We start from the raw sequence: 25,030 nt of genomic DNA on the forward strand, positions 1-25,030 counted from the left end.
CAAATTAAATAAGACTCTGATCTGCAGAAATATTTTTAGGCAAAAGTGTATTCATGATACATGAAGCTCTGAAAGGAGGAGAAGCGTCTACAAGTTCAAAAGATTGCCCGTGTCTTGGTTTAATTGTCTTGCCAGGTTAGTTTCCAAGGTTAAGGAGTGTTTACCAAACAATACTTTGTATCACAAGAAACTGCATGAGAAATGGCCTCACGTCAGCAATATTCTACAAATATGTGACCAGCTTCCACTTTTCACATGCTTCTTGTTACATTGTCACAAATTAGTTGGAGGGTTGCTCTCTGGGAGAACTCCGTTTCCTCCAATGAAGAGTAGCTATGCATCTCCACATTTAGAGGTTGGCGCTGGTCCTTTCTCGTTTGTATGAGAGCTGGCTGGCCCAACCAACTCAACCACATGCAATCACAATAGCTGATGACGCTTCAGGAGCATTGTGAACAAACTGTGCACCTCTATGTTGGTTGGGCCTGATGTGCCGGTAGCTCCAGATATACAAGTTTGTTTAGAGGCCTTGGAACAACAAACTATATTCTAATGCACACACAGCTTTTGTAAGTAAGTAAGTCAGTAAGTAAAGTTTATTATTAAGCGCTTTTCACAGATAGAAATCACAAAGTGCTGTATAAAAAAATGGCTGCAATAAAACAGAACAGACCAAATTACATAAAATACAGTAAAAGTGAGGGAGATATTTAGCTAAAAGCTTTCTTAAATAAAAACGTTTTCAGGTGCTTTTTAAAAGAGTTTGTGGAATCAAGTGTGTGGATGGACAGGGGCAAGTCGTTCCACAGTCTGGGGGCTACAGCCTGAAAGGACCGGTCCCCCCGGTTTTAAAGCAGGTGTTTGGGACTTTAAGGAGACTCTGTCCTGAGGATCGGAGGGCGCACCCTGAGGTGTAGGCACACAGCATGTCCACAATGCAATTCGAAATTTGACTGGGAGCCAATGAAGGTTGAATATAATGGAGGTGATGTGGGCTGTTTTGGGTGAACCTGTAAAAAGTCTCGCTGCTGAGTTTTGTGTAATGTGAAGTCTACCGAGGACGGTCTCAGCGAAGCAAGTGAAAGTGGAATTGCAGTAATCAAGGCGAGACGAAATGAAAGCATGGATTATCATTTCAAGATCTGGTTTTGACAGCATCCTCCTACTTTGGAGATGATTCTCAGGTGGTAAAAGCAGTTTTTGCTCAGTTATCGGGAGTGGTCCTCTAAAGGCATGTCCTGATCAAACCTAACCCTGAGGTTCCTGAGGCTGGTTTTAACAGTTGAGCCCAGGGCCCCAAGGTGGTTTTTGATCAGGGGAAATCTTTTTATCAGGGGCAATAATCAGAGTTTTGAGTTGCTAGGTGGAGACGGATAAAAAATTATGATCCAGCAGCAGACTCACTCTCTGAGCAGTCCTTCAGAAGGGCCTCGGTCATTTTAAACCTCAGAGAGCTGCCTTGTCCTGGCGGCTTCCCGGCGACCTTCAGGCTCTCTGTGGTTCCTCGTCCATGAAGCACGATGGTGTCGATCACAGTGAGGTTATTTCTTCACAGGCAAAGAGCACAGTTTCAACACACAGAGGCATATTCGAGGCAGGGACTGCTGTGTTGGAAGAGTGAAATGGTGCAGCTACCTGACAATGAGGAGGGAGGAGACGCTGTGGTTGCTGACAGGAGTGAACCGCACACTGAAGGACTTGACCTCTCCTGGCAGCAGGAGGAGGTTGTATACGAAAGGTCTGGTTGAACCTTCTGTGAAACCTGTATTGGTCTTTAATAGAGTCGTCTGCCAAACAAAAGGAGGCTTTGTTAAGCACAAACGGAGTTCACATCAGGCTGCCTCAATCATGAGCAGGAGGACTGGGATCAATTGTGCTTCACTCACCTGATTCCTGTGGACCTGGAACTCCAGTGTGGTTGGGTCGATGTTGATGTTGGACAAATTTCCAGATGGCAATCTGAGGGACAAAACGCAGGTAGAGCTAGTGACTGAGTGAAGAAAGAAAGCTGAGCAAGGAAATGAACACAATGACGTGTGCCGATTTCCCACCTGTCGGCCAGCTTTCCAGAAAAAACCGAGGGGTTCGGCAACAGCGCCAGTGGGAGAACCTGGACATAGACCGGGACGTCTGCTGGGTTCTGAAGAATTACTTCCTCATCCTGCAAACAAGCAGCCACTATCGATTAAAAGCAGACAACTACAATGTTTATTTTATTTCTCTTTCTATAGATTCAAGCATGTCTAGTACTAGAATGGCAAAAAGCAGTGATTTACAATTTTTCAACAAAATATTCATAATTTACATAAACAAAAAGAAACCATAATGTAGAATTAATTTATTCATTGGGTTCATATATGATGGATTCATAAAGCAAAATTAATGAATTTCATACAATTACGTTCAATTTTACAATTGTGGATAAACAAAGTGAATGTGAAAATTTCAACCAAAAGCTGTGGTTTAAAACAATGAGGGAGACTGGCTATGAGCTGTGATTTCCTATTTCCATGTCTTAAGATTGTCAGTTTTACACAATTGTTGCTTTTGCTGCAACGTACTATCTGCACCATGTTTGACTTCAGTCCCAATCTGACGTCAACAAGTACACAGTTCATAGACTTTTTAACACTTCAAAGTTGAAACTGTTTGTGGCGACTTTAACGCATAGAAACAGACAAGCGCTTCCTACTCACAGAGGAGGCATTAGTGTTGGTTAGAGGAAATGTGATTCGCTGGGAAGAGTTGACCAACGAAGGCCACATCAAATGTGCCGTTACTCGAGCTTGCACATTTTTCTGAAGATCTGTGTTGACTTCAAAGACGGCCTCAATCCTTCAAGTGAGAAGAGGGGGAAATTTTTTTTTTGAGGAAATCTTGTCACATTCCATAGGAACGCAGCCAAGCAAAGAATTCATTGAATTTCTGAGGTGCTCACTTGTGTCCTGAGATATGATTCAGCTCTTTCCATCGTCTGAGGAGTTTTTGGTGAAGGTCTACGTCAGCATCCCAGATATCCTCCTGCAATGCCAGCCCATGAGGTTTGGACTCAGCTGGGGATTACAAAAGAGCATATTCAATGCAATAATTCTGACATGCGCACCCCATTCGGACGGGACTAAAGAATGGTAAAGAATGAAGTATTTACTGTGCTGCACCATGATTTAACTTGTCAATTGCTTGTGATCATAATGGGAAAATGACCTGAAACAGTGTGTAGTAGACCAAGTGTGTCAAGGCCAAAGGCATTTACTGTCATTTTTACTTTCAGACATGAAACTGTTCACGCTTCCCAGTAAGAACACTCTTTTCAGGGTGGCAGAAAATGACCTAACAGATGGCAGAGTTCCTCTTCAAATCATCTCTGGCCTTTCAACAGATACACAATGTTTCTTTTTGATGAACTCACTTTGAATGTGAAATAGCAGCATACTGCAAACAAAGGGTCAGCCTTGCCCTAGATGTGTTATCAAAAGTGTGCCATTAAGAATAACTGCTGCAGTTCTTTATTCTGTAACAGTATTATAATTTAATGGTCCAGAGTCTGGGGTCAATTTGACCACCCCTGCACTTCAAGACTGTTTCTATCTGAAGGACTGTGACATGAGCAAATGTACAAATACGCGAACAAGAAAAGTCCACAGTAAATGGTCTGCAACACGATGTCTGTACCAGAACATGTATCGATAACTAATGTGTAACGTGGAAACCACGAGCCCATTAGCCATACAAATAAAACCAAATATAATGCATTCAATTTTGCCAAATTTATTCTTTGAAAGTTCACCTTTGATATTGTGTTTATGGAAAACATGAAAACCAATGCATCTGGCCTGCAGCCAGGACAGAGGTGGAAAAAAAGGCCCCCAACATGAGGCCACAGCGACGTTGGCCAACAATATCTGATCAGTGCATCTTTGACATGTTTATATTTACTCTTGGTAACATTGACCACATTATGAAGGGTCTTATAACATCTTCTAACTTTGATTCAAGTGAAACGTTGGGCACTTCATCAGAGCTTCATTAACTAAGAGGGAACATCTTAAAACATGAATACATTTAAAGTGTTTTATAAGTAAGGTCATCAAGACTGAGGTGGCTGTCAGATGCATCAACAGCTGAAATCACATCCAGACATCTGGCTACATTTTACTGGCGGTTATTCTGAATTTAAAAACAAGGAAAGATAAAACGAAACGGGCATTTGATTCTCTGGATTTAATTTAGATTAGAGGAGCAAACGGTGCCACCGGTGATCATTCCTCTATTGGGGGGTGAAATTGAACCAAGTATACAATATTCTGTGTAATATGTGATGCAGAATGTATACCGATGACTCTGGTCCGAATGGGGTGTCAGTTGGGTGAAACTTGAATGTTACACGAGCACAAAAAAAGCTAAGCAAACCAAAACAAAAGCACTTACATTTAAGCACAAATGGCAGGCCCACATAACAGTGATCACCACACTGCAAGCCGGCATCAAAATAAATATTTGCCACCTGGAAAACATGGAGAAATGAAAATAAGTTTGTGTCTCTAAGAACAAATGTTACTTTTTTTTCTCCTCCTCCTCCTCCATCTGGGGATTTCCTACTTTTGATTTACGTCGAGGTTCCAGCTCGTCCTTGTTGTTGCGGAGCCGTTTGTAATAAAATCGGATATCTTCCGTTAGTGAGCGGATTTTCTGGAGCCTCACTTTCTGTGTGAAGGAGCTCTGGATGCTGAAACTTTGGTGAACCACCTTCCCCTGAGGGAAAAAAACAAAACAAAACACAAAACAAAACAAAGTAATGAAATGTAACACCTCAAGGGTATGACGTTCCTCTGAAACTTTATTTCCTCTTCTGCAGGACAGACTTGGTGTGATTTGGGGCTACTTACCGGAAAGGAAGGTGGTAAAATGATGTGCTTGGGAGAGCTATTTAATGTGCCCACTGCAATAAGAGCGTTCACTGGAATCGTTAATATCTGTAGGTTTGAGAGAAAACCACATAAGATTTCAAGCAGTTTGTGAGTTCCTCTGTAAAAACTGTACAATACCTACCTCATAATCTGTGGTGATATGTATAGCTCCGCCGTACAAGCCCTCCAGTGCTTTGGCCACCAGTGTCACTCGGAATGCTGCATAGTAACCCGACGCTAAGATCACCTGCAAGCGCAACAATACAAACATGAGTGAAAACTGACTTCACTCATGTTCAGAATACAGGCGTCTCAGAGGCCATGTGATGAAAACTGTTAGTTCACTTTAAATATTCGTCATCCATTCCAAACATGGAATAACAGAGTTTTTTCATTCCCAATGTAAATGAATTCTCTTCACTACTGATTTATATAAGAAGCAGAATCACTAACTGACGTAAATAGTTGGGTTCATGGTCAAACACATTGTAAATCATAAAAAAATCACCCAAGGTTTGTTATTCATTTTTTTAATGCTGGTGTTCTCAAAACACACAGCTCCATTATCTAATCTGATGAAAGTCTGTATCATATAAAGGCACATTAAACGTAGCTTTAATGAAAGTCTATTAATTATTCTATTTATGAAGGAAACCCTTGATTTTTATGTTTGTAATCAAAACCTCAGGAAAAGCTACCGGAACTAATGATGTCCAAAGGTCTAACTATTACTGTGTTTTCTATAAAATGTCCATCTCTGCTGATGTTAATATAGCAATTGAAGTATTTATAAATAGTTACATGAAGCTCCCAGTCAATGATCTGCTTCACAGTTTCAGCTCTAAAGGCAACACTTCTATGGACACTATTGCAAAACACCTGCATGAAGGAGTTTTGTACAGTAGTGAAACGCATGACTTCAAACCAGACTGCAGGTTCATTATGAGGTTTATAAGACAAGTCTGCACATATTGTAACTGAGCTAAACAAGCTTCCCAGCGAACAGGGGCAGGATCCTCACAAGAACCACAAACCATCAGATGCGGCCATCGGCCAAGCTTAAGTAAGGGTGCTCTTCCCCGTCCTCTGAACTTCTGAAGTCATCACACTATCCACTGCAATTTTTAACTTTTCAATTTACTCACAAACACAGGCTTTACCTCGTTTACTGCATTTTGCAACTTAGGTGTTTATTTTGGAAGGAAATGGGTAGTAAAGTGAAATGATGCTCAACCTAGTGTCAAATCAGTTTAATGTTTGACGACTGCTTTTGCTGAGAAGTTGAAAGCTGCACCTGGGGCAGGTAGTACCAAGCAGGTTTGACATATCCAGGATTTCTCTCTGTTACCGGGGTTGACTTCCCCAGACAGACCTGATAAGCATTACTACAAAACAGGTGATAAACTCGTTAATTCAACCCAGGGTTTCTGATCTGGATCAGTGCGCATACAAATACAAGGGGCGGAGTTTGTGGCGTCTGACCAATAACAAATAGAGAAACCCTGAAGAGCAGCTTATGTAATGGCGAAGACAATCATTCACCAAAAATATGAAGAATTCAAACACATCACCAAGGCTAAAAGCAAAATGGCTGTATTCCTTCCAAAGCCAGGAAGGAATGTTGGCAGAAGATTTCCCGACTCGGTTAATGAGTGACGTAATTCACCAGAAAAGCAACTGCACTTTGATCACTTAATTTCACTTTATAATGGCAGACGTGTCAGGAAGAGCTTCCTCAGTGCTCTTCCTTTAGTTTAGGAGTTGTGTTTTCCCTAACTTCATGTTTCTGCAGTTATGCCAGGCATAAGCATCAACCCCATTGTTTCAGATCAACCGTCAGAGCAAAATGCAGTGAGCAACATAAAGAAGTATTGACTTAAGTAGTTAATTTTGTGACTTTCTGTGGAGGGACTGAAATATAAGAGACATTTATTATGTTACAGACAATTCTTCATATTCATAATTGAACCCGGACAAATAGTAAAGAATGTCCGAAAATGCAAATCTGAAGGATTGGTCGAGAAATGCAAATATCTATGAATACAGAAGGCTTAACTGAAAACTATCTATTACTGGTAGATATTGCTGTTACGCTGTTGAGACTGAAGGAGATCATTCAAAAAATATGTCCATTTGAAAGAAATGAAACATCAATTAACACTACTTGACTGGTTCAACCAAGAAAAACAGTAAATCCAAATATCAATTTGAACTTGCAACACAAGTAATGTCTTCGTGAACGCAATCTCATCACAGTGATACTGATGAGTGGGACGTAGAATTTTAAGAACGTTTGTGGATTCGTTTGTGAGGTATGATGTTACTGGGCCATGCAACATGATGCTTCTTGCCTCTGGCAAAGGCCTGTAAAAACGAGACGTGAGCAATGGCATGAGAATCTATCTTTAATTTGATGACACGAGCAAATAAAATGATCCAACTAATCGAATAAACCTTTCTGCACTGTCACCACTAAATAGAAAGTTCCATGAAGTATCTTTGTAAAAGCTACCATTGGCGCCAACTCTGTAGATGGTGATATACGTCGACTGAGCTCAGATGAGATGCTGTGGCAACTTTACCATTTTGTGATTGGAAGCCGATGTGTTCTGTAGCTCTCGCTGGCGACTCAGGGCCACTGATGTGTTTCCTTTCTCTGTCTTCAGCAGCTCCATGGACAGACTGTCCCCAGTGACCAGCCAGGACTTAATCTCCAGCTGGAGGACAGAAAAGACCAAAGTGTATCATTCCCAAAGGACAAGCACTTTTTGTGCTGAGTGAACAAAGTAATAGTACAAGTCACACAATGTTCTGCCAGTTTATCAGCTACAGCTGTATGTCAATAAACCATAATAAAAAAAAAAACTTGCATTGCAATATTATGATTAAGTTGTGTCCAAAATGTCTTAAAAAGCACAAGTCAGCACTGACAAAGGACTAAATAAACAACACCTTTACACAACTAGCTGAGTGCCTTGTTGGGAAACAAAAGAAAAAACTATGTGCAAGATGGTGATCTGAGCTGAGGGACTTTCTTTTAAATCAGTAATAAAGTTCATATCTTAAAAGTATCACATCAAGAGCTCGTATGACTTTTACCTCTATGGGGTTACTGTTGACCACCACAAATATGATATTGCTGGTGTCTGTTGCGCTGCGGACACCGAAGTCCAGGAGGTATTCCTTAAGACTGGGAGGCAAGACCAGGGGCTGTAAACCACAGAAATGACACTTTTCATCCAAACCTACCCAAAGAGAGGCTTGATTTTTTTTTTTTTTTTAAAGTCTACCATTGCGTGAGCTCCATCCTAAAACATACAAGTCACTGAGATTTACTCCTACTAAAACTAAGCTTTAGCTAGCCATTAGCTGTGGCTGTCAACAGGGCAGCAATTAAATCGATTACAACTACAACCAGAGCAGAGATGCAAGATCATTGGTAAAAAGTTTGAAACAAAACAAACGTGGTAACTTTGAAAGTAATGTCAAAACCTGACACATAGAAGCACTTAAGTGTCAAACAGTTTGTTCTTCCATTACAAATGGAGATTACTTGCCATCTTATTCATCGACATGCAACATTCATTACAGTCACTACTATGTGATTTCTAGTAAAAAAAAAAAATTTGGTTAAATTTTTTTTAATATATTCAACATGAATTGCATAAAACCCTGTAAAACCAAGTTGTTCACATTTGGAGATAGAAATGCTTTGAAACGGTCAGTGTTAAAAAAAAATTGCTTATCAAGTTCTTTAAAACATAACTTGTGAACTGCTAGTCTTAGATACTTGTACAGTGCCAGACACTCAGTTCACCCACTGTTGCATATCAGATAGTTGAAATTCAGTCAGAAGAACAATATTTACTACTTTGGAGAGATTTTCCTTTAGTTTTTAAATTGTTTTGACTGAGTTTTGCCTTGATCAGAGCAGAACGTCATTAACCAGTGATGTATTTGACAACGATTTAAATGTTTTCACCTTCAAACAAGGGCTTTCCTTTTAAAAATCAAGACATGAGTAATGTCACACATGTTGCTATTTTTTAGTCCAGTGGACAGGTGACTGTCTTTAGCAAAATCTTCTTCAACCCTTCAATGTGGAACGTTTGTTTAAGTTTTCTTTCTGAAAGTACACACACACAAAAAGCTTGCATAGCATCTGAGGAACAGCTGGCCTAAACTGATGTCAGACACTTTAAAGAGCTTGAGTAAGATAAGTCAAGTTTTGCATTGATCAACAAACAAATTTAAGGTGCAAACTACATATGACTAATGAAACCATCCTGAAGTGATTATCTGATAATTTTCTGAAGATGTGTTATTTTTGTAGTTTGAAATTAACCGTTTAAATATAAGTTTAATGAAAGCAGAAACACCCCTCATGACACACTGCGAGTTGTGCTAAGCAGGAAAGATGCATGAGCTCAACAAGTGTTCAGATTTTATGTACCTCCAAGAAGCCTGTGTAGGCACGCACGGGCAGGTGGAACTTTGATGCGTTTGTGATGAGTAGGATGTTGCCGTCTATGTGAATGGATGGTCGGACGGGCCGGAAGAGGAGAGAGAAGATGTAGCGTGACTCATGGGGGGGTATAAGAATGGGCGTGCTGAAGTTATTCACCTAAAACATAGAAATAAGAGTGATATCAGTCGCTGCATTTTCTGTTCTGGAGTCTTGTTTGATGTGAACGACCTCGAGTAAAACTCAAGTTTGCTCACGTTGAACATTGTTTTGGCCTCGTCTGGCAGCGAGACGTTGTGTATGCAGATGGCAAAGTGAAAGGCGTTTGTGAGGAAGATTGGCCGGTCTACTGGGTCCACTGGACTGTCCCTGATGTGAAACAAGGTTGCTGTATGGTCAAAGCCCAGGTAGCTGTCACAAGAGAAAGAATATGCACATTAGTCAAACTGCAAATAGCCTTAGGCAAAAGCGAAAAACAATAGTCTCAATGCACATCCATAAAACCACTCACCCTTCCAAGACCTCTGCCTGGTATGGGATTTCAAGCTTGGAATAAGTCTTCTCTTTTGCCTTTACTGTTATTTTACCAGAGAACTGATACTGTCGTCTTGCTTTAGAAGCTGCAACACAAAAACAAGATGGAAAGATCTGATAAAAAAAAAAAAAAAAATGCTGCAAAAGGGCACAAGGCCCCACAAGAGGAAGTTGTGCAATAGTGAAAGAACAAGCATAGATACCATCGCAGGGTATAAACAAGCCCTACGTGAGCAAAGAGAACGAATAAGATGAACATTTTTTCTTTTTTCCCCCCTAAAAACTTTTAGCCTTTATGTTAAAAAAAAAAAAAAAAAAAATTGCATTCATGTTGAGGTTTACTTTCCAAATCAAAATTACTTCTCTTAAGACACTTTATGGAGATTTGTGGAGAGCAACCTCATATTCCACTGCTGGTTAGAAACCATACCATTTAGGTGTCTCCATGCTTTGCTCAATTTCCAAATATTATACCACATGAATTACAAAAACAAACTCACCATCAAAACTTATACTTGCAACTTTGGTATATCTGCTCTCTCCAGCTTTGAGTGTAACTGCTCTGAAGTCTATTGTTACGGCTTCATTTGATGGTGTTGTACGTACACTCTGAAAGAAATGGCACAAAGCACATTATCATACGACTGTGTAATAGGAGCATTTGAAAGGCCCAGTACGTACTGTAATTGGAACGTCTTTCGCTCCAGAATTCAAAAGGTGCAGATTCAGCAGCTTTGGGCGATCTGCAGGGAAGCCAGGAGAGACCATCAAAATAAGATCCAGAGGGATTACTTGTCAAATAATGACGGCTTCTTTTAAAACTCGCTACCTTGCGATCGAAGAGTACCAAAGTCGAGCATCTCTGTGGACGAGTATATGCCAGGGGCTGTGAATGAGTGATACATTCATTTAAGAAAAAAAAAAAAAAAAAAATAGTTGCAAGGGTTGAATATCTCAAAGCAACTGCATCACGTCAACTGGGCTTGGCCAAAAGTCAAAGTGCGGTTGACATGATGTCCTGCCTGGACAATAAGACATCTGACAGCACACCTGATGTGACCTCCACCTCCACTGGCAGGATGATGAACTGGTCCTCGTTGGGAGCGTTGGTTTTGATCCTAATGAAAGCAGTGTGGTTGTCGACGTCTCTCGATGAGAAACTGGCTCTCATCACCCCCTTTGTCTCGAAGGGAGGAATCTCCTGGAGAGAGTTAGAGGGTCAAAAGGTGGTGAACAGGAAGACTACACTCGTACTTAAAGGGATTATTAGGTTTAATAATTCAATGTCTGTACTTCAAGTACAATAAGCCCCTTTTATTAAGAAAAATACACTGGAAGAAAAGAGGAGCCTACCCATAACTTTCCAGTGCCTCCTTGTTGGCCTGTAGGAAGCTCGAGATGTAGATCCCCGCCACTCGAGTACATCTCCACAACCTAGATTCAGAACAAGGAGGTGAAACACAAATTAATCGACAATAGACGCAGCTGTCAAAGACTGTGATTGACTCTCACATTACCTGCAGTGGTTCACTGAATGGATTATGGATATTTATTAGAGGAGAGAAGCTGCTGTTTACTGGGACTCGGGCCCCGATGAAGGGCCTCAGTCTGTATGGGTTTGGAATGCCGACTCCGAAAACCTTGATAAGAAAAGTCCTTTTACTGACACGTTGCTGACACTACAATGTCAATTTACATGGTGGGCTTGGCTCTGTACCTGGTACGTAAACACTCCATGATGTGATGTATTAATAAATAAAGTGTTTTCTACATTCCCAACTACTCGTGCAAGAAACACAACGTCAAACGATGTGTTTCCTCCTGGAGGAATTATCTGTTGAACAAAAAGAATAAAAAATATCAAAACGCATGTTAAACTTTATACAAACACTTCAAATAGCACAGATGTCAGGTTTTTTGCACTTCCTGACTTTCAAACAGTTGAGTCAATAACCGGAAAATATGTTAATGCTTACATTCACCACCGGGCTCTCGGAGACCTTTGCTGTGACGACACTGCAACTCCATAACAGCTTTAACATTTTGGTGGCGAATGATCTGAACTGGTGGTTGTTTATTCAAGTCTTTGTGCTGCATGTTCCACTAAAATGCTCCCGTAACTTTCACAACCCCATGAGCAGATTACAGCAACAGGAGCTTATTGAAAAGCAAAGGAACATTTTGTTTTTACTTCTAGACATATAGGCGTTCTCCTGATGCTCTCCGATGCTCTTCGGATGGAAGGCAGTGGAGTCAGAGACGGGGCACAATTTCTTTCTTTTTCCTATGAATCCATTTCAGTGTGGGAAAGCAATGTTTCACTTATCGAGCATTAATAATAATGCTGAGAGGAGAAGAAATATAACTTGGAGCAAGGAACTCTCTGCAAACAGGAAATGAGTAAACATAAAATATAACTTTGGTTTCAATCGAGAGGAAAAAAAAAAACAGCCACAATGTCACTGCACTTTGCATAACAATGACACTGCATCATTACACAAATGAATCATTCATGCTTTAGTACGCAAGATCAGTGACCATTAATTACAGCACTGGAGTGGTGCTCAGTGTTTTACTTCAGGGACTTCACATATGGAAATCAGGAAAATCACAGATGATGCAGTCAAAATTAACAATGTATGTACCTGTAGACATGACCAAAAGATTTCTGTTGTGCCTTAAATTTAGATAAACAATTTATTGCAATAATATCACATGACATAATATCATAGGGTAAGTTGTGGTGTAAGATACTGTGATTGAAATAGTCATGGCATTGTTCAAGATTCAAGGAACATTTCTCACACCATATTTGTAACACCAACCTAACCACCATGGTAAATTATCACGACAATAGATATTGGGTATTAAAATAATCTCATCCAGTTTTCTGGGACTACATCAATGTGAATTGTTGCAAATAAAGTGACGTCAGTCATTACGATGCAAGTATACAAGTGTTTGGATAATACTGTATTGCAAAGAAGATTAAATGTCATGACAATTTGTGAAGATTTTTTTTTTTTTTTTTTTAACTTAAGAATGCAACAATGTTACTGTCATGAGAAAAACGTGTTAATACCCGTCTCTAGAAGCATGATTATATTCTGTGGTAATAATGTATTGTGACATATCACTACTATCAGTACTGCACTTTTCAGCTCCAGTACAAGTTGCTGGATTGTCTGCAAAATCTCAAAATAATGCCATTAATGAATTCCAATGCCATTCGGTTCAGGATAAAAGGAAAAATATGGTTCCACACAAAATTGTTCCACTATTCATCGGGCAACATGATCTATTACTTGCAGCTTGAAAACATAAAACTCACAAATGCTTTGTTGAACGTTAGTGTAAAGAAAATATTAACAAGTAACTTTGTTTTGACCTCATCATTATCAGCAGGCATTCCCGTCATGCCCCGTTTGACACAAACAAGGGCAAACTGAAAATACCATTGGTTGAGGTCGTTACTCAAAGTTGAGGATGTGAACCTTTGGGTTCCCACAATAATGACCAGCAACTTTTCTGAGTCACATCCACATGTGGACACTGAAATGCACTGTCGTATCAGGCACCTTGGCAGAGTAAAAGCAGAAAAAACAAGGTGTTTCACTACCAAACATAAAGCCGGAACCTGTAAGGATTGATATCGAACGCATGTGAAGCAACAGCAAAACTTCCTGGGGGGAGGAGAACTTGCATTACGATACATCACAGATGCATTTCAAACAAGTATATAAACAAAAAAAATCCCCCCTGAAGATAGGAATTTGCATATGCTTGATTATGTTAAAACAAAAGAAAGCTGTTCTTTACACATCCTGTGATAAACTCGCCTTGGGTTAACTCTTAAAACCACATCAGTTTCTATCTCACTATCTCAATGTGTTTATGTGCCAGACTCTCACATCATGAGGTTAAAGAGTTATTTTAATAACGACAATTTGATGAAACAAAGTGCAGGAGCACACCGAAGCTTGATCATCTGGACAGCCTGTTCTAAAATCAAGACTGCATTTCAAAAGATTTAGTGCATAATGCATCATGATGACTCACCCACACAACAAGAAGTTAAAAGTAAAACAAAGCTGAATTATCTTAGTTTGTTGTGAGGGTGACTCGTACAATTCACTCCAACAGCAGTTCCACCAAAATAAGTTAAAATGTTTCTGTTCATATAGGGTCCACAATAAAATGACGAACAGAAAACGTTAACTCGGTGCCCTGCATTACTACTTGGTCAGTGTTATAACAACCAGAGCCGTCCCCCACATGACCATACAGCCATAGGAAGGCTCCACCTGAAGAAAATGATCCCTTCAAGAAGTACATTGTGCGAGTTGAGTTGGCTCCTGAGCAGACTTCCCACACACAAAGTAATGACAGTTAACTGTATAAACGTTTTTTTCAACAAGTCTTTGCTTATCTGATAATGTTCTTAACAGTCTTTGAACAAGGTTTGCTCACTGTCAGAATCTTCACCAGCTTTATGAGCTCAATTTCAAGCATTTTCTTTTTGTACCTTTCATTCATTGCAGCTTCTGGAAACTTACCATGTTTTTATTTCATTGTAGCTTTTCTTTACGTGGCAATATATGTTTGCTGAAAAGTAATGCTTTTTGCACTTGGGGGCAAATGATTTCACCTTCTCAGGACCTAACCTTTCTGATCCCTTTCACTTAAGTACTTGTTTTTGAGAAGACAAACTGTGACTGAACTCAATCATCCTCTTCACCTACTCATCATCTATATGACGACAGTTTTGTAAAATGGAAACAAGAGGCCCTTATTACTTAAGGACGTGAATCCAAGTCAACCAGAAAAATGTAAAGGGCTTTGGCTTTTTGCAGTTATGAAAGATTTTCATCTGCACACAAGCAGGGATTGATGCTTCCCTAATTTCAAGCGGCAGACACTCAAGGCCAGCTATTCAGCAGAAACCTTACAGGTTGGAACTTCATGGCTTAAGAGGCCAGCAGTGAGTAGGGGCTGAGCAGAAGACGAGATGAAGAAAGTCGAGGAATAGACAATAGAACGGAAGAAATGTGGACTGTAGTTATCAAGAGTCCAAATGTGACAACGGATTGATAAAAGGTTAACTAAAATGGTATAAGAGGGTCTTGTAGAGCTTAACTGGTCACAGCACAGAGCAGTTGTTTACAATGTAAAACATTAACCACAACATACATGTGCTTAGTGAGTAAATCATTACTCAGTAATTGAGTATTGCATCAAAATACCTCAGCTGTACTCTCTCTACCTAAATGTGACCCACAGGCTTTGGGATGAGCTAGGGTAATCAATGAAATGTTTCTTTTGGTTGCAGATGTGATGAACTTGCATATTTTAGTACGCTGTGTGAAAAAGGGCAAAATCATCATGCGACACATTGTGTTTAAAGAACAACTGTGCCATATTCACTGAATAAGTGCCTGTAAGTAGTATGCATGATGTACACTAAATTATCTACAATGCAGTTCTGATTGTGCCTGCTTTATCAAGAATAACGTATAGCCTCCTTACACAAAGCCTCTCATCTAAACACGTGTCTTTAGATGTTCATGTTGAAATTTTGCAATTTACCATTAACTTACAATGTTTAATAAAGTACACATTATAGATTTTAAATGTATTGAGATTTTAAATATGATTCCTAATGAATGGAATTGCAAAGTACACTCATTTACACTTTGGGGGAAAAAACTGGACAACTGTTACTTTAGATGAGTTTGTGATTCATTGCGGGAGCAGAGGCCACAAAAATACTTTTGAAAGCGTGCCAGAATTAAAACTATACCAAATTATTTCAAAATACTTCATCTGACACTCAACCTTCGCCATCCCCAAAAGAATAAGTTCATAGGTACAAGTGGCTCAAAAAGTTCTCTCTGCAGGGTGGAGGGCTTAAGTCTTCATGCTGGAGTAAGAAGGTCGAAGGTCCGGGATGGATTCAAGTCAGGCGGCTACTCCTGGTGTCTGATGAGGATGATGATGATGCCTGCTGGTCACCGTCCATCTCGGAAGAAGTCCCAAGCTCATCCCGCAGCCCACAGGAGAGATTAAATCTTCTGGTTTGTCCAGGAGCCCCTCAGGTTCCCACATAGGGGCCGGCAGGGATGTCTGGGTTTTTTTGTTCTAAACACTGCCACCGTCAACCCATGTTAAAAAAAAAAAAAAACAACACTGCACCCCTTCACACAAGTGGTACAGCTGTCACCTTGTGACTTCTAGCAATCACAACCTCACCCAGCAGGGACTCTAGTACTACAAGTCAATGTCTGCACAGACAAATCACCTTTCTACTCATTTCAATCTTAAGAGAACATTTTGAATTTTCCACATCACCTCCAGTGTTAGAGACAGAAATTATACAGTCAATGCAACACCTGCTTCTACAAGGCTGGGAGATGACGACGATTACCTACCTACAGCCCCCCCGGAGAGAAGGGTATTCTGCATTTTCTGATTAGTGGGAGTGTGCATAACAACTGGTGGACCAAAAATGCTGATGAAATGTTTAAAAAAAAATGCAGTGTGAGGCACATGTATCGAGTGACATCATGAGATCGACAGTCATATAAACCAAGTTAAGACAATTGACCCTTTAAATAGAAAAGAAAGCTGGTAGAGAACAGCAGATTGTTGAAATCTCTTTGTTGGACGTCATGATAAGCAGACTTCAGCTGTTAAGACGAACAGAGGTACTTACCCTATTCTGGAAAAATGACGCATGGAAGTGCGCCGTTGTCGCAGATATTGATATCAAACTAATTTCTTCCAAGCTCGGATTATGTAAATAAACTTTCTCCATTTTTGGCATTCCAACAGGCCTGTGAAGGAAGAAGATGACATGTTTCTGACATACATTACGTAAACATGTTGAATGTTCATGGCCAGAGTTTACCAAGTGCACCAAGTTTAATAATGGAATTTCAGATATATAGATTTGATTAAATGGCAATCTACTTAAGGCATGAAGCTAGTGTGAAATTACAGCCAAAGGATTTAGTGTGCCACCAATGTCGGCACTGGATAATGTTTCTGAAGGCAAGCCAGCCAGAAGAAAACGTACTTTAATGTCTTTCAAAACAGAAATGTCAAAACTATTTTCCAGAGACAGAGGATAAGGTCCAGTTCAATTTAACCAAGACTTTTTAAACCCGAACTGTGAAATTTTTTTTAGTGAAGGTTCCGACTCTCAAAAAGACAAGAAACAAAGAGATCAGGTTTGTTTACTTAATGCGTCAGTCAATAAAACAAATACAATCTTGGAAAGTGATTCATACTCATATCAAACAGGGATGGGCTGAGTGTTGAAAGGTTGTCCAACGGGTTTTGTTAAAACCTCGTCGAAATGAGAGAAACATTTACTAGAAAGGTTTTTAAAATATAATCCAGAACACTGCTTTAGAAATTAGATTTGACCAATAAATCATCTTCACATTGTTCATCAAAACTTAAGGAGACGCCTGAAAACTTTCCATTCTCCTACTCGCAGGCGGCTTGTAGTTTTATTTTATAGCAGTGTGTGAGCACACGCTGGAACAGAGCTGACACCATCCTCTCCGCTACATAATCATGCAATACAATAAGGAAGTTAGTTTGATTCAACCATAAATGCCACTGCAGGCACTGTGTAAGAAGGGAACAAACGAGTAGATGTTCTAAAAATTGACACCATATACATGTGAAGCTGGGTGACTATATGCAGGCCAATTCAAGAGGTGGTCGATTTAATTGTTGCCAGCAGTCCTCTCACATTAGAGAGAGGGTGAGGATTTCATTTTCATGCCCTCAAAACATGCAGACCTGATAAGTGAATTGTTTATTGTGGAACTATATACGCCTCAACCCGCACCCTGGTAATGGGCCATAAAGTTGGGCGTGCACCCTCTACCAGCATGGAATGTTGTTCAATAAGTCTAGAACAGGTGAAGCTGGGTTCTGCTTTTACATTAAATACTAAAATGTTTTCACAAGTATATTCTGTCCTGGTACTAGTCTGAGAATCACGGGGAGCTTTAAGGGCAACATTAGATGGAGGGAAGACTACATATCACATAACATGTAGGAGTAGGACACTCACTGTTCATGAAAGTCCAACATTGGCGGTTCAAACCGTATAGGTCGGCAGTTCCCACGGTCCGGGGACGTGCTGTGGGAGACAGGAAGGTGTGATGGCAGCAAAAGTAGCCAGGGCAGAAAGCTGCTCATGTTTGTGTGCATTTCAAACAGCCAGAGAGGTTAAACACACAAATGAAGACCTCGCCATCTAATTTCAGGTTGTTATTCTTTCAAATAACGCTCGTCAGACTGTCAGTGGGACCACTCCCGTGTGTGTCTCACTATTTCCATATGTAAATGCTTCATGAAAATCCATAGACGGAAAAGTCGAAGAAGAAAGGAAAAGCCAATAAAGTGATCCGTCCGTGTAACTAATGTGAACTGATGATCTTCAACCCGCACGCTGGCGTATCTCGCCAAACCTGTCTGGCGACGGGTGTATCTTAATAAAAGAGGCTATCCTCACACAGAGGCAAGTTGGCTCTTTGTTGTGTGTAATATACAACAGAGCTGTGTAATGAGAGCCTTTATGTAAATCCTTTGAACAGGGAAGTTCATCACCAATAAAAATGGAACATGGTGCCGAATTCCTTTGTGGCATATGAAAGTTACCAGCTCATTTTATCACCAACATACAGAAAATGCTGTAAACGAATTTGGTATGCATGGTGGAACTACATCACATGTTTTGTTTCCTTTCTATCGTTGTTCTGATGCCATTACTCACATGTAACTACAACCTGGAGTCAAACAATCTGAGCTCAATTTCACCCATTTACTGCCAAGATTCATCTACTGGTAGCAGACAATAGCCGTAGCAATGCCCTCCAATGGCTGACCTGGGAAGAGATGAGATAGATTTCTTTCCCTTGGGGTGTACTCATGTTGCAGTTTCCCCAGTCATCTCTAGGCCTATCCTGCTACTCTCATTAATATAACAACTACTGACAAAATTCTTGCGGGATTAAGGATTCAAATGGGTCCTGGCTGTGAACTCTGCGCCGCCTTTCCCTCTGTACTTCAGAGCTAATGTGTTGAATGTCAGTGTGTAATTGGAGTATCTCAGAGTTGGGAGGAAGGGGGCCGGCACATGCACATCGTCATGAGCAAAAGCTCGAGATGACGAGTGCAGAGGCTGAGAAAAGCCTTACAAAAAAGAAGAGCCACCTCAGAACATAAACTCTTTCATGTGCATACAGGAGAGACTAAATGGGGGTGAGACACTAAAACAAAATAGTCAAACAGTAAATCAACCGACCACTTCCCTCACCCTCCTCGTTGAGGGAGTGGTTACTTCATGCCAAAAAGAAACAACCCTGTCAAGGATTAGAACTGGCTGTACATACATAAGGTCTGAACCCTGAAAAGAAAACATGAAATTTAGGGACAGAGTCCCTGTACTGCTTTAAATGAGAAAAAATGAGACATTTTATACAAAGGCCACTGTGCTTATCTAATTGAACTTTCCCACCAATTGGACACCTTCCTGTCCAACAGGCGAAGAGCATAAAACTGCCACCAACAGTGAGCTCAATAACTCAAACCACCAACTTTCACAGTGCTGAGAAAAAGTAACTTGCTAGATTAAGTAAAGCCAAAGGAAAGATATACACATATGGTCATAATAAATAACTTAATTCACAGTAAAACAGACATTTAATAAATTTCACTCTCAAATTATCGGCAGATCAAATCTATATTTTCTATCACAATAACGATATACATTTATCCAGGCTGAATTCAGCTATTTAGCCTGTTACATGGGATATTATCCAGCACACTATGATGATAAACAAAGCAGATCAAATTAGAATTTTACCATAAAAAAAAAGCTCATGAAGCTTAAAAAGCAATTTTATAAACTCTTTGATCATGTGCTAAATTCAAAGATTGACAACCTGCTTTTAAAGAGGTCTCTAAACCTTGGTATGATGACCCACACACTTGGATAAAGAGAGAAGTGGAGCCTAAATGTCAGAGGTTTAAATAGGACAGGTGCACCTGTCTCTCCCTGACCAGATTCTGACCTTCTGAACCCAGTGATTTGACTCTAATGGCTTTTATCTTCAGAGAACCATATGGAAACTGTGGTCAGTGATTCTGTTAATTTCATTTTAGCTATGGAAACAAAAACAACTTGCTCAATTTCATGTGTGACGATGTCCTATCGACTGCAGGCACTGTCGAGACATCAGGACAAGTCTGTCTGCTCCATTCAACACTCTCACTGTCAAAGCCGACATAGTAGATGAGAGTGTAGGGGGCAGGGTGGCTCAACAACAGGTGACAAGAGACTGAGCAGTTTCCCTGACAACTCCTGCTGCTTAGAGTATATGTTTTATGAGAGCTGACAAAACGTGAGCCTCATTCAGCAAAGTCGTCAAGTTCAAGTCACGACCGTCTCCGCGTCCAACTCGAAGAGACACATTCTAACCAATACTGTATAGAATTCCTGTCCAGCTATGTTAAGCTCAACAAAACAACGGCTTCCCGTTCGGGCCCCTGGCTGGAGGCACAATATGTTTGTACTTATTCTTAAATCAGATGGCAATTGAGAAATGCAACAAATACAACATTAACCAATTCTGAGGGGAAATAAAAGACGTTTCCTACCTCTGTTGATGATATAAACTAAAGTCGATGTCAGACTCTGCCTGCAAAGAGAAGCGATACACTTAGTAATCATTAAAATTTTAACTGATGAATCATGGCAGTCAATCACAACCTCACGACAAGCATTTGCAAACAGCATTCTTAAAATTTGTCATCCAGCTCAGGTGTAAATGTTCATGCCGAGTTATGTGACGGGAAATATAATTCCTTACCTGTAGAAAGCTTCCCTCCCCAAAATGTAGAACTTCTAGGATTGTGTCTGACTGAATGAATGCTGCAAATATAAAAACAGAAACAAGTCAAATTTCCAGTTATTAACACAATCAAGCTGTAAAAGCCAATATATCTGCAAAGCTGTAACACTAATAAAAGCGGAGGAAATTCAAACCAAACAAAATCTCATTTGCAAGGCAGGGATTTGGCAACACAAGCTGACCTACTTCAATTGATTTGCAAAGCAAAGCAACTTTAGAACCATCTGAAAGGTTAGATACCACACTCATTATTAACACTGCAGCTAATTGTGCTGCACTTAGATTTAAAACCAAATTTAACTTTGATGGGAGACTAAATGATAAAGCATGTGTCTATTGTAAATAAACTACAGTGCAATGGGATATTTTAATGGCTTTTCGCTCGAGACATCTCCCAAATCTCTCAAAGCAGAACTCATCAGTAAGCAGTTTGTGTATCTTCTTGAACCACACAGTAATATAACTTAGAAAGATAATTGTTTGTCTGAACTTTAGTCTCCTGTACTGTTGCAGCAGACCTGACAAGAGAGAGTTTGAGATCGGTGTTCAACCTCTGTTCCACTTTGGTGTAACACTTGGAGGTTTAAGCTCCCACAAAGTATAACCTCACTCACCAACCTGCTGCAGTGTACACGGTAGTTTCAGGATTAAAGGTTGTCTTCACAGCAAGACGTCAGTAATGACGGTATCAGGAGTTATTGGGTGTCCGGTGCTACAACAGCCTAGAATTCAACTACATGTTGAGATACTGACAACCCAAGATAATCACTAGAAGGAGAAAGTAATCAATTGATACATTCAAAACATACAAGTCTTTAATTCTGATCATTTGTATTTGGTTTGAAAATGATTTACTGTATTTTTTTAGTTGTTGCATGGTTTCACTACATCATAACTGATTCCTACTGAATAAGGCAGGACAATAAAATAAATAAATAAAAACATATTGGTGTATTTCATTTCAATCTGATGGAAAAAGAAACTATGCCACTAAAATGAAAATGGACAAGAATGACGTACAACAAAATGCAGCAATCGAATGAGAGGTCAAGAACTTCCTTCTGGGATTAAATAGGTATTTCAAATCGAAAAAAGGAGGATTCTGGTAGGTTTCCCGCAACAACACAACCACGATTAATAGACCCATTTCAGACAAGTTTGAAAAGCTATTCTGCGAAAACATTTCCGCCCTTGCTATGTGGTACAAAAAACATTAGTAGAAGGCATGGTTTACCTCTAATGCAGCCAACACCCACTGGTGGGGGGGGTACAGAGCCAAACCTCAAGCTAAAACCTGTGCAATGTGTTAGTGTGATGATCTAGTAAATGAGGACAATATAGCATGTAGACTGGCATCTACAACCCACCACAAGTGCTGCTGCTAATAGTGAAGAGAGCCACAACCAGTATAATGAGGCATGTTGTACCTCGAGAAACTGATCTCATCCGGTCTCAAGCTACAACTCAGTTCCTCACAACACATGACTTCGAAGGATCTGCTAGGTAAAGTCTTAGAGATGTAAAAGGGACATATTGAACTTGATTACACTACACAGAACCAAGTGCTTAACTTCAGCCGTATACAAAATCAGTTTTCCCTTTTCAAAGATTGTGATTAAAGACTTCAAAGGGTTTTTAAAGACATTTTCAGGGACAATGTTTTGAAAAGAAAAAAATATAGAAAATTATGCTGAATTTTGCCATTTGTGAGTGATTTCCCATTCATATTAGTCAGGTGCAAATCTGAATTTTTATTTGGCTCACAGTTAAATCAGTCATGAGGAATCTGATTAGCTGGCATGAGAAACAGGACTGGGAACAAGGTTTACGCTTTCCTCGCATTGCATTCACAGTAAGTTGATTTTTCTGAGAAGTCAAAACATTTATTTCATTAATTTTTTTCTCCTCCCTGGGAAAGACATTGAAAGGCATGTACTACTCATAGCTTCCTTCCCATGATATTTGTTGGGGATTACGCATAGCTACTATCAAGCTGAACCCACCAAGAAGGGAGTAGGAGCAAAACAAAGTCTCCTACTCCACATCAATACAAGTCTGAGCAAGCAACACATACTGAAAGTAGCAAAGCAATCAAGCTCTGCAACCAAATCTACACAAAGTGAAACTCAAGATATTCAATGATTAGGAAATAAACATTCCTTAACAAGGAAGCATTGATGCACTCTGGAAGTGTTAGGTTAACAACTGATGATAATATGGATTGTTTTCAATACTGAACAGTGGGCCATTTGAAGGTTAAACAATTGGAAACTGAAGAATCAGTGTTCCCCAAGGCCTAAGATGCAACATGATGTTCAGTGTTTGTGCTGATCAGCACAGAATGGAATGAGGCTCAACTCAGTATTGATAGGAGACATCTTGAAACTTGAATAATCTGATGCCCATCAATTATTGAGTAGCTTTTACTTGAATGGTAAAGCATCACATCCCAGTGGGTTCACAATATGCACAACAAAGTACACACTTGTGGTGGATTTCCATGTATTTCGACGAGAGCTCATGTCAGTATGTTGAGGGTTTCTGTCTGTTGTGGTGTTTCCTCTGCGGATACAGAACATATGCCTGAGCCAAGATCCGACCCACATGTCGTGTGTTTGTTGCAGGCAGTTAATGTAAACAACTTGGAGGGAACTGCCAGTGTTTCCCTGGACGGGGAAGGCAGTCACCGTGACCTGACACGCTCAGGGGTCGCCGGATAAACAGTCCCGAGCTGAAAATATTAAAGAGGCTCAGCCATGTTTGCGAGTCATCGGATTGGAAGACGTCCCCACAGCGAGCCCCGGGTATGAGGAAGTACGGCTCGGTACAGCCTCGGTCCCGGTGCCCACGTCTGTAATGCCAATAAGCGGCAGTGACTCGTACGAGGCTCCTGTTTCATCGAAGTGTTCGCCGAACTCAGCCTTCCATGGGACGACATGACAACAAGCTGGAGCCGTTCAGGCCACACACACAGAGCTGGGCTAGCTACATGCGGCTGCCGCCCCGAGCTCCGCCCTGGGCGCCCGGGGAGGAAGCCTCGAACACGGCCACAGTTTAGCTATGACACGCTAGCGGTCCGAGCTGAGTAAAAGTTGAATCCCCGGGTGAAAGCACCGGAAAGCACTCGTTGTGAATGTCTACGGAAGTTAGCGCCGGCTAACGTAGCCGAGCTAAGAGTTACAAACCTTGTTTGTTTGCTCGCGTCGTGTGAATGAAAGCAATAAATAACACCCGCAACAGTCCCGCACACCGCATCCTCGCTGTCGCGTGCGGACGGCGACAAACTCTTTCTCCGCTCGCCATGCCGCGGCTCTTCTTCCAGTTACGATAACAACCGAGAGAGTGCGCAGACGTGCCCGTGTGTCCCTCTGCTGACTCTGTCAATCATATCCGTGAAGAGACGCTCAACTGAGGCTCAGCAGCAGCTAAAAGACAGAGCAGGACGACGGCCTCGCTCCGTGTTTCAACCTTCCTCTTCCGCTCGCGACGTGACGCGTCACCGGCTGCCACCTCTGTGTAGATCGTTGCTCCAACCAGGGGGCGTCACAGCGAGGCTCCAGGTTCCCTGTGTAATCATGTTTAAAGTATATTGCTTGATTACGCTATATATATATATATATATATATATATATAGATATAGATATAGATATAGATATAGATATAGATATATAGATATAGATATATAGATATAGATATAGATATATATATAGCTATAGCTATAGATAGATAGATAGATAGATAGCGTAATCAAGCAATATACTTTAAACAAAACAAAAAACTAAAATATATAATAATAATATAATATACACACACACACACACATATATATATAGATGGATAGATAGATCGATAGCGTAATCAAGCAATATACTTTAAACAAAACAAAAACTAAAATATATAATAATAATATAATATACACACACACACACACATATCTATCTATCTATCTATCTATCTATCTATCTATCTATCTATCTATCTATCTATCTATCTATCTATCTATCTATCTATCTATCTATCTATCTATCTATCTATCTATCTATAATATATTCTCTACCCGCAGCCACTCACATTTCAACGGCGCATTCACTGAACAACAAAACAATCGGAACCATCAGAACATCATTAATAGACAATAAAATCACAACTATATTACAACTGCAGAAATATTACACTTCCCCCCCTTACTG

General features: G+C 40.3%; 1 protein-coding gene across 2 annotated transcripts in view; it reads right to left on the bottom strand.

The window, feature by feature from the left end:
• tmem131 (transmembrane protein 131) overlaps positions 1 to 24,299 on the bottom strand; it is a 38,549-nt gene extending 14,250 nt beyond the window's left edge. For both annotated transcript variants that reach the window (XM_080506005.1, XM_080506004.1), the window contains exons 1-27: positions 24,026 to 24,299; positions 20,799 to 20,860; positions 20,587 to 20,627; positions 17,996 to 18,064; positions 16,619 to 16,739; positions 11,624 to 11,740; positions 11,424 to 11,546; positions 11,260 to 11,340; positions 10,957 to 11,107; positions 10,736 to 10,792; positions 10,588 to 10,649; positions 10,407 to 10,515; positions 9,884 to 9,992; positions 9,630 to 9,783; positions 9,361 to 9,531; positions 8,007 to 8,117; positions 7,490 to 7,624; positions 5,050 to 5,154; positions 4,887 to 4,973; positions 4,600 to 4,752; positions 4,429 to 4,504; positions 2,939 to 3,053; positions 2,697 to 2,835; positions 2,052 to 2,161; positions 1,887 to 1,959; positions 1,636 to 1,787; positions 1,405 to 1,547 (exon numbers count right to left, since the gene is read on the bottom strand). In XM_080506005.1, the coding sequence (XP_080362131.1) occupies positions 1,405 to 1,547; positions 1,636 to 1,787; positions 1,887 to 1,959; positions 2,052 to 2,161; positions 2,697 to 2,835; positions 2,939 to 3,053; positions 4,429 to 4,504; positions 4,600 to 4,752; positions 4,887 to 4,973; positions 5,050 to 5,154; positions 7,490 to 7,624; positions 8,007 to 8,117; positions 9,361 to 9,531; positions 9,630 to 9,783; positions 9,884 to 9,992; positions 10,407 to 10,515; positions 10,588 to 10,649; positions 10,736 to 10,792; positions 10,957 to 11,107; positions 11,260 to 11,340; positions 11,424 to 11,546; positions 11,624 to 11,740; positions 16,619 to 16,739; positions 17,996 to 18,064; positions 20,587 to 20,627; positions 20,799 to 20,860; positions 24,026 to 24,143 (2,944 nt within the window). In that variant the 5' untranslated portion in view covers positions 24,144 to 24,299. The remainder of the gene's footprint in view (positions 1 to 1,404; positions 1,548 to 1,635; positions 1,788 to 1,886; positions 1,960 to 2,051; positions 2,162 to 2,696; positions 2,836 to 2,938; positions 3,054 to 4,428; positions 4,505 to 4,599; positions 4,753 to 4,886; positions 4,974 to 5,049; positions 5,155 to 7,489; positions 7,625 to 8,006; positions 8,118 to 9,360; positions 9,532 to 9,629; positions 9,784 to 9,883; positions 9,993 to 10,406; positions 10,516 to 10,587; positions 10,650 to 10,735; positions 10,793 to 10,956; positions 11,108 to 11,259; positions 11,341 to 11,423; positions 11,547 to 11,623; positions 11,741 to 16,618; positions 16,740 to 17,995; positions 18,065 to 20,586; positions 20,628 to 20,798; positions 20,861 to 24,025) is intronic.
• Between the last annotated feature and the right edge of the window lie 731 nt (positions 24,300 to 25,030).

This window comes from Blennius ocellaris (genome assembly GCF_963422515.1).
Source record: "Blennius ocellaris genome assembly, chromosome: 12".
Lineage (NCBI taxonomy): Eukaryota > Metazoa > Chordata > Actinopteri > Blenniiformes > Blenniidae > Blennius > Blennius ocellaris.